We start from the raw sequence: 10,077 nt of genomic DNA, 5'->3' as shown, positions 1-10,077 counted from the left end.
TTTTTTTTAATTTCCATCTATTCTATGGTGATTAAACCAATGCTTGAAGCAGTCCAGAGAAAACCTCAGACTTCATAGCCTCAACATAAAAGAACCAAGAAAGATGGTCTATGACAGAAACCATGTCCAACCTCAGAAATGCTCAGTTATTTTTCCAGCAACTTCCTCAGCTATTTCATATGACTTGCTTTGGTGGAACAATTGACTGGAAACCCATAGAACGGAAATATCATTTTAGTGTTACTAATAGAAGCTTTAGGAGTTCAGTCATCTCAGCTGAGCCGGATGCATGGTAGTGTTGTAAGCCACATTGAACAGATGTAGGCAAGGCAAATATCAGATTCCAAAGGATGTTATTTAGGCTGGTTATTGAGGTTTGGCCCTTACAGGAATGCTATAAAAGCCCATATGAAGCTGGCAGGAAGTATGGGTATCTTGATGCAATCATAAACCATCTAAAACTTAAGTGGAAACCATTTTTGATCATTCGCCTAGCATTTATGAAAGATATTCTAAACCTCTTGCTATGATGTTTATTCTTGTGATGCAGCTTTCATGTAGTCTTCAAGTGCTAATTGAGTGATACCTGTTTATACCATAGTCTATACCAATTAAAGTAATAGATGGAATGAACATGACTTTATCAGTGATCTGTTTCTGGCAAGCTGAGGTCCATAGGTTGTCAAAACAAAGTATTACAAATTTGGTCCTGAAATACAGATCAGTACCGAGACTTGAAATGTTCTTTTTCTTCTCTTCCTTTGTTCTCCACCCCTATGTTTGTTTTTTCTTTCTTGTATTTAGTGATAATCCTTCACTGAATGATAATTTAAATCATTTTGTGGAGCCTTAGTTCTCATTCTCTAAATTAAGTCCAAATCATCTTGTTCTGGTGAAGCAATAGGGTTTCCACTCTTATAGTTCTCTTTATGACTGTCATTTTATTACAGAATAAATAGCTTGGATTGGAAGGGTCATCTGGAAATTGTCTTGTCCCAGCTCACTGCTCAAAGCAGGGGTCAGCTACAGCAGGTTGCTAAGACCCATATATCCACTTGGGCTTTTAATATTTCCAATAGACTCCATAGCTTGTCTGGGCAACTGTACCAGTGTTTCATCAGCCTCACATGTTTAAAAGGAAAAAACCAAAAAAACAAAAAAATTAACTCCCTTACATTTAAATGGAATTTCCAGTTTGTGTCCATTGCCTATTCACTGGACATCATTGATAAGAGTCTATTTTCTCATGATCAGATATTTATACACATTGATAACATCTCTGGGCCTTCTCTTCTCCTGACAGTACAGTCCCTGAACAGGCTTACTCAGTCTCTCCTTATTATGTCAAATGCTCCATTCCTCTACCATTTTCATTACCCTTTTCTTGACCTGAACCAATATGTGTTCTGGGACCCAGGGCTGGATCCATTGGTTAACAGAGGGAAAGGTAACTCCCTTGGCTTGCTGGTAATACTTTTTCTAATGTAGTCCAGAAGGCTGATGGGCTTTTTTGATGCAAGGGCACATTGCTGCCTTATACTTAGTTTAACATTGAACAGAAATACCAGGTCCTTTCTGCAAAGCTTTAATTCAAGTGGTTTGCCCCTAGGCTTTGTTGTGTCATGGGGTGTTTCCTTCTCAGGTAATGGAATTTTACATTTCCTTTTGTTTAACTTCATGATACTCCTGTTAGCCAGTTTCTTTAGTTTGTTGAGGTTTCCCTGAATGACAGAACGCACTTGGTGTACCAGCCACTTTCCCAGTTTTGTATAATCTGAAAACTTGCTAAAGGTCTACTCTAATCATTACTGAAGAGATAAACAAAAGTTACTCTGTTATTGAACCCTAGGGCACATCACTGGTGACTGGATCCCAGCTGGAATTTCTCTGTCTGGCCATAATACTTAGAGCCTGGCAGTTGATCCAGGTTTCAGTCCACCCCACTGTTCATTAATCTAGTCCACATCAGTTTGTTTATGACAGTGTTACAGACATAGTGTCAAAAACCTCACTAAAGTTAAGATTAACAATGTCTACTGCTCTCCCCTCATCTGCTGAGCTAGTCTTTTCCCTCTATAATGAGGAGTGCTGTGTTGAACAAGCAGTAAAATGCCCAAGAAATAGATAAAAATGTAATATAAAGCTGGCTTTTATGAAAACCTAGAGAGGATATCCATTTGACTAAGATGAAGTAATACTTGTAAAGGGTACAAACAACAATCTCCCTAAAAGTCTTATCAGAATGGCCTCTTTCAGTTTGCTTCTAGCGCTTTCTGGACATAGAGCGTGATTGTCAACCCTTTTGCTCAGCAGGGCCATGACTTTGTGTTCTCACCTGTGACTTTGAGCAGCTAAGATCATAGGCAAAATAATCTTCAATCCATTCACATATGATTCTCTAGGATAAGGTGCTTTATGAGTTTGCCTACTGTGGAGAATTCCTGTGAAACTCTCTATCCTCCAGTACTACATACACCTCTAAACCTCCAAGCAGACTGCTCAGGGATATAAAGCAACCTTTATGAAGCCATTGCTGTCTCTTGATACACGCTCAGTGTAAGGTGTTTTGTTTGTTTTTTTCTCTCTTTAAAAGTTCTTGAAAAGTAAACTGGGGTCTTTTGACTGCATTATTTTTAATCTGACAGTACTCCATTCTGACATGCTATCTCTTTCCCAATGAAAACTGAGGCAGGTGTGTTTTACTTATCAGTTCCTAGTGTGACTGTGTCATCATGGCAAATTTCTCATGATTCACTTTATCTTTCTTGAATTGCTTTAAAGAGTTAAAAGTATACTTCTCATATTACAACATTTTAACAGCTATTGGGATTTAATAGATTTAGCTTGTATGCGATAAGATACATCTGTATTTAACAAAAATATAAGGTGAAGGGGTAGAAGAAAAGAGGTGAAACAAGAAAGTGTAGGCAGTAACAATAACAGAAGTAGATGAGGAGAATGCATAGTCAGGTATCAGATTAATCAGGAGCCAGGCTTGTTGCCAGACACTACATTAGTGCTTATTGCTCAGAGATTTCCCTTTCACTCTTTTTGGCTGATTGAAGTGGACATCCATCAGGTATCTAAATCCTAGTCATGCTATCAAAGCAGCTTCTATTCTTGTTGTTCCTGTATCTCTCCCATGTCTGTGAAACAACACTGTACATTCTTGAAGTAGCCAAAATTAGATGGACCAGTGGGCAGTTTCATCAGATGTGTGAAAATAAATTATGCGCTCAAAGGAAGAAAAGAATATATTTTTCTCTATCCTGGCTGGTAACTAAAGTCTGAACACTTGCACATTGTTCTTTGGGGCAGTCTAGCCTGAACTCAAGACACAGCCACCATTCAATGCTCTTAAAAAGAATATTTAGTACCAAAAATCTGAATCAGTATATTTAGACTAGACATTTTAGTATGTCCCTCAGTAAATCTGATTTTTGGGAAGCTAGAACAGAGCATTTCAAAGATGAGCAATTAAATAGATATGAAAGAACCTCGATTCAATTAACATGTATGAGCACACATACTTACGTGTACACAAGTCACATTACTGTGTTTAACTTTAACACTGGATTCTGCAGCTTCAATCTACTATAGCTGAATGAAAAACCAACATTTCTCAGAAGGAGATAGTGCCAAACTAAGTGAAAAGCCACCAAGAGTTAATGATAGGATTATTAGAAGAAAAAATAAATTCAGCAGATATTGCCATGCTTCCAATCTTGCATGAAAGATATTGCAGTGGTGTTGCACTAGTCACTATTTTTTGAAGGTACAAATAGCATAGGGTTTCTTGTTACAGACTGGACTAACAACCTGGCTTTAAGTAAATTTATCAGAAAGAAGAACCCGAATATTCATGTAGCAAGTGGAAATGAAATTTTTTCCTCAACTCATTTCAATCTATTCCAGCCCAATTCCCGTCCTTCCAGAATCCCGAACAGTTCTTCCCTCTTGTTTGAAATGCTAGCTTAGCTGTTCATGGTTAGCTCTTCATACATAAACTAACATTTGCTTTGGAGAGGATACAGTAGTAAATGCATTTAGTGCTGCAGTATTAACTAAATACAGTACCTGCCTTGCTGTGATTTTTGAAGTTGCTTTTGTGATGTTTCACAACATGAGTACTGTGTCAAATGCCAGAATTTCTTATGTTGTTTATAGCTTTTTGATCTGACAGCCTTGAAGAGAGCCTCTCTTTTAAAATATTTTTTAGACTAAATTTTTTATTATGGATTTTTTTTTATAGCAGTTCTCCACTTGGTTTTCCTCCCTATAGAACGATCTGTTTGAAATAGATAATAGTTATTCAGATTCTCTTAAGTAAGTGGAAAATAAGCAGATAAATTTGCATTGCCTCTTCTGAATGAGAAACCACTTTTTTCCCTGAACAAAAGAAGGTACAAGTTTAATTTGGAATATAGTATTGGAAATTATTTGTAAATTAAGTTAAACTTGGCTGGTTTATTTTCTTCATGTTTGTTCTTTAGGTATGAACAACCTAAATGTGATAACAGCGCCAGAGCTCACCAAACCAAAACAAAGGATTTGTACAAAGGACGACAGCTTCAAGGTCAGTGAAACAGATAAACATGGCATCGTGCATTCCAGTTCTTTGTTTTGTCACTGCAATAACTTAGAAAGCTGTTCATTACTTGTATCTAAACAGTATATCTCTTAGATATTCATGCATTGATTTGCAACTAAATGAAGCATTTTGCCTTGAAACAGTGTGTATAAGTATGGATCTTAAGATGTTGTCAGAGAAAGCAAAGTGCATTTTTTCAGTGGTTATGATGCTGTTATTGAAACTGGCATTATTTCTTACTTTTACCATACCAAGAAGTGATCAAAATTCTTGGTAAATTGGTCTCTATCTTCAGATCAGTGTAAAAAATGTATCTACTTACTGTTTTCCAAGACTTCAGTTTACCTTAGAAAAATATTAATTCTTCTAGGATGTTGGAACAAACTTTGGTGCTTACCAGATTTTTGATTTTCCCTCCCAACTTTTTATAAGAGTCTGAGAGATTATATTTCTGGGTAGCCAATCTACATAGCAGTCAGATTTTTTACTTTATTTTTGAATTGGTCTTTTAAAGCATGTAAATAACAAGTTACAGCCCATTTTAGTGATAATGCCCATGCAATGGGGAAATTATGAATCACTGCCATCTGTAATAAAGAATCAGAAACAAGCAAATTATTTGAGCAGGTGTTCTGCGTCATGAGAAATATTTTAGTTTATCACCAAGAGAAATGTTTACACAATAATTCTGAATTAAACATGTCCATCAGTGTTGAAATTTGTCTTGAATGAAGCAGACATTAATGCTCTGTCATGAAACAAATGCATTTAAGAGGCATAATATAAAAAGAAGTAAGAAATGTGAATGATATATTATTATTCCATATGTAATTTTATCGTGTTTCACATAGAAAGAGGTCAATCATAGCATTAACAGTAAGCTGTACAATTACAATGGATGTGGAAGAAGTAAGCGTGACTCCGAAACATACCTGTCTGGGTATGATGGGACATAAAAACAGGAACACACATTCAAGACAGACAAGGAAACATTCGTGTAATTTGAGATGGACCTATTTTTTTCTTAATTTTTCCAGAACCACTGCTGTTATTCTGGTCATCCATGTTCAGGGAAAATAGATGCACACAGGAGAAATAAGCTATCTAGATACAGCACTATAAATTATGGAAAAGAGAAGGTAACTAGTATTTGCTTCACTTAGACAAACAAAATAAGAGCCTGAGGAGATATGTTCCTCTGAGACCATAAGGAAGAGAAGCAGGATAGTTTTCCTCAGGAACAGCTTTGGTACACAAACAAACTATCCTGAAGACATTTTGCCTGGAAACTGTAAAGTATTTTCCAGCTGTTAGAGCAGTCAGACAGCAGCCTTCTAAAGCACTAGTAATGGGGCAGAAACTCTGGTTAGGTTTCAGGTAGTCTATGGTCAGTTTATGAGAGAAATAGTAGGAAAGAGGCTGGCATGATTGAGGTACATTGCATTGTCTTTTATCACATACGATACTGAACAGATATACTAAGAGATGAAAAACTGATTTATGCTAAAATTTAGTTTTGGAGCTTTCACTGCTCTTTGCAAGTTGTGTTCTTTTGGTTTCCTATGCAAAAAAGGGGGTTGAATATGCCTGGCTTGCAGTTTTGCTGTTTAGATCTTCACAGTTCAACAAGAGCCATGTGTGTCACATAAATCCCCATATATGTAAAATTTAGTGGTAAATACAGCTCTGTTGACAGTCAGATTTATTATGTTTATCCATCATTTCATCAGACAGTACTTGCTTAATGAAGTTATTTACTGCTGCTTTAATTTAAAGGAAGTTAGCAGGTAGTTCAGGGATAATTTGGGCTATATTTTACAGTCCGTGGAAAGCTGGCCACTAATTTCTGTGGAAATTAGATCAGGCCTATGCTCACATGTACTCTGTTCGTCTCCAACAATTTCTATCAAAACAGCACTTGCATAGTTGCCGGCTTATATAATTACTTGATTTCATTTGTGTATTTTTCTGAGTGAGAAAAACATACACTCGAAAGGGAGTATAACTCAAGAAGAGAGTGAAAACTCAAGAAACAAATTTGGCACTTAGATATTGCTTCTAGGTCACTTCTGCCTGTTCCCAAAAACAAAAAGCCTGAAAAAGCATTTGACAGCTGGTTTCTAAGAGCCATGATGAGGAGCATCCAGTTTTCACACTTCTCTTTCTTATGCAAACTGGTAGTGCTTTTATACAGTGCAGTAATAAAGATATATCCAAGTTGGGATACTTTACCAGTGAAACAATTAACAAGAATTTTCCATGCTGTAAGCTCCCTCCTAATCGTTTCATTAAGTTGGGCAATGGTCATTTGATTTTCTCTTACCACTTATGTTATTTTGTGCTATGTGAGTTTTAGTCTAGGAAACCTCTGCAGCAATGTGAGCTCATAATATTATTGTATTATATATGACATAGATTTGCTCTCCCAAGTTCATGTTGCTTACCCACAAATTATCTTTGGCTTTCAAATGCTTTTTGTTATTTTAAAATAAGACAAATACCAAAATTTCCTAAGATTTCATAAACAGTTATGAGCTAGGTAGAAAAACCTCCTTCTTCTACTCTGCAGCAGCATGAAGTAAGTGCATGTATTTAGAAGTAATGGATGGAGTAGTTTGCTTCACAGTTACAACTGTGTTAGAGGTGTTTACTGTTCTTTCTCTCTTTTAAGGTTTTCTCTTCTCTCTCTCTCATGGCTAGTCTAATAAATACTCAAGAGATAATCACTCACTTGAAAAACTTCTCTCTTACCATCATAAAAATGCAAACATTACATTAAGTAAAAATGAATTGAGTTTGTATTAGTGGAAAGAGGATCTTGCACAAATGAGACTCAGCCTTAACCAGGTAAAGCCATACAGTTAATGCAAGTCCACCTTTCAATAGAAATGGACCACTGTTTCTTGAAGTTTCTCTACTGCAAACAGCGCTGTAAAGGCATGTTTCCATTTGAGTTGTCTGAAGAACAACACTTGATTGCTGAGTGGTGCCAGGATTGAATAAAAACAAGTAGGTAATCTGCCCTGACTTTCAAGAGATTATAACATTCTTGAAAGGATGAGTTTGCTTGATGCTTGATTTGCAGTTTATACCCACAAAAATGCAGTAACCATAGGTAAAACCACTATAACTGCCTGCTGTGTAAAACTAGGAAGATTTTGAAATAATTATTTTATTACTATGGATGATCTTAAATAGGATAAGATCCAGTGGTACATCCTCAGGTGGATTAAATTGGCATAGTTCTGCAGCTACACTGATTTATACCACCTGAAAACTCAAACTACATGTTAAGCCAAATATTTTTAGCAATAATTTGCAATAAATCACAATGTAGTTTTTGGCAAACACTGATATCTTGTTAAGGCAAAATTGTAGAAAGTAAGGGCCCATTATAGTCCATGGCAAAATTCCCACTGATTTAAACTGTGCTAAGAGTATATCCTCACATCCCGAGGGTAACATAATATAAAGCATCTGACATTGAAGGCTAATCTAATGTTTTTAAGAATGATCCAAGCCACCTGTATCTGTTAGATTGGACTGGAGGTTATATAATAATAATTCTTCCCATAAGATTTCTAGTCTTTTTTTTTTTTTTTTTCTAAGGCCAAAGCATTTTTCTGAGGTTACTTGTGGTTTTGGTCCTGCTTAGAAACCAGTTATTCTGAGATAATGAAAATGAACCCAAAAAGGAGTCCAGTGAATGTTGCAAACTAGGGAAAGCAGATTTTTTCCCTTTCTCACAGAGAGAGTTTTCAAACACTCCTATTTGACCTTTTGTTCACCACCGTGTTATACAGTAAAATGGAAGCCCAGTGATGAACTGACATAGTCTTCTGTAGTGCCTTGAATGCTTCATTTCAGACTTTTGGATAACTGATATGTTAAAATGAAATTGAGTTTTCTGCACAAGCCAGTTGCAAATATTTAAAAGGGTATAGCATGAAGGCTAGTTAAAGCTAACCCTATAGGATGATTGAATGAGGTATAGGTGCTACTGTGTCTTTCACAGTGTCATTAATCTTTGGCAGGAATAATTAGTAACAGGTCAGGAAATATTAGTTCCTGGAACTGTGTCTTTTCAGTCTGGGTCTATGGATGAAAGAATTATATGTATTATGTAGCTTTTAATAGGTGAGAATAATCTCAGAGAAGCATCAGTTTAGTGACTACATGAGGCTGATAATTTTTTCAGAGAAAAAAATAAAAAAATTTAAAATCATCTGGTATTTAATTTCTCTACTGAATTTAGTAATGTGATGCACTTGCTGGAGAGAAGACATTGAGTATTGCCAGAAAATAAGGAAAATCCTGGTTCAAATTTCATGTAAAGCTGCCTGTGAGACTTTCCTATGTGCATGGGTTGGTAGCTCCCAGGGCACAGAAGGGGATTGCATATATTGGGAGTTATTTTTCATGTTGCTATTTATTTTAAAATTCTTAATAATACGTTTCCTAATCTAGTCATTCTGTCAAACTTTGCAGTTCCCTGGGATTGTTGGCACATAAGTTCTATGTAGGCTGCTTATTCCAAAATAAAGTTTGCCTCAAATTAGAAAAGTGCACAACAAAATTAGGCAGAAGCATAATACAGCATATGTTACATACATAATATATTTCAGAGTTTTCTTCAGTAGCTGCTAAGAATTGCATATAAGCATATGGATGTATCTGTCTGTATCCAGCAGGGAAGTCTTGAATCTTTGAGACTGTCCTCATGACTGCTGCTGTATCTCAGGATGGTGTAGGCTCCACAGCTGATCAGCACCACTCCTGACTGTAACCAGGCTTTGCAGAAGGCAGTTCCAAAGAGACCAAAGAGAGATTTGTGAGGTCACTTAGGTTGTAAGAAGTGCAATTCTCAAATCTTCCAAGCCCTCATAGAGGGACCTTAGATTAGTAGTCTCCAAATTTTGTTTGCCCCCATCAGTAAAACTATTTTTGAGTGTACACTTTCAATATATGTATATTTATTTTATATTATATAAAAATTATATATATATCATAATATATATAATATTCTTTATATTTAAATTAATTGTATAGATTATTTATATTTATAGATTATACTCCTTTACTTGTATATTAAATATGTTATTAAAATGTATACAAACACAAGAACTAGAAAAGAATGAGATAAAGATGAAACAACACTTTAAATTTAAAAAAAAAATACTTTTCCCCTACACTTCAGTGGATCATTTTGTGAAGTCCCTGGGGTGTGTGCATTCTCAGCAACCTGGAAGAAAGGGGCTTGTATATGTAAGAGAGCAAGACATGATAGCATATTGGGACAGCGCCAGACCACTCAGCTATTTTGCCTCAAGGGCAGTTCTTTTTCTTATTGAAAAAGTATGAATCAAATGCAAGAAGGATCTGTTTTAAACTCCACTGTGTGTGAGGGCCAGAGAAACTTTGGATAATCTTTTGTATAGTTCGAGGCTTTTGTATTGTTACTTGACCTGAGAATTTTGGTCTTTCAT

At 35.9% G+C, this 10,077-nt stretch overlaps 1 protein-coding gene across 1 annotated transcript in view; it reads left to right on the top strand.

Moving 5' to 3' along the window:
* The window catches only part of SMOC2 (SPARC related modular calcium binding 2), a 157,708-nt gene that overhangs the window by 118,041 nt on the left and 29,590 nt on the right, over positions 1 to 10,077 (top strand). Inside the window, exon 10 of the mRNA XM_031552201.1 lies at positions 4,494 to 4,576. Within this exon, the coding sequence (XP_031408061.1) occupies positions 4,494 to 4,576 (83 nt within the window). The remainder of the gene's footprint in view (positions 1 to 4,493; positions 4,577 to 10,077) is intronic.

The sequence above is a fragment of the Meleagris gallopavo genome, chromosome 2 (genome assembly GCF_000146605.3).
Source record: "Meleagris gallopavo isolate NT-WF06-2002-E0010 breed Aviagen turkey brand Nicholas breeding stock chromosome 2, Turkey_5.1, whole genome shotgun sequence".
Taxonomy (NCBI): domain Eukaryota; kingdom Metazoa; phylum Chordata; class Aves; order Galliformes; family Phasianidae; genus Meleagris; species Meleagris gallopavo.
This window is presented reverse-complemented; position numbering and strand designations above follow the sequence as displayed.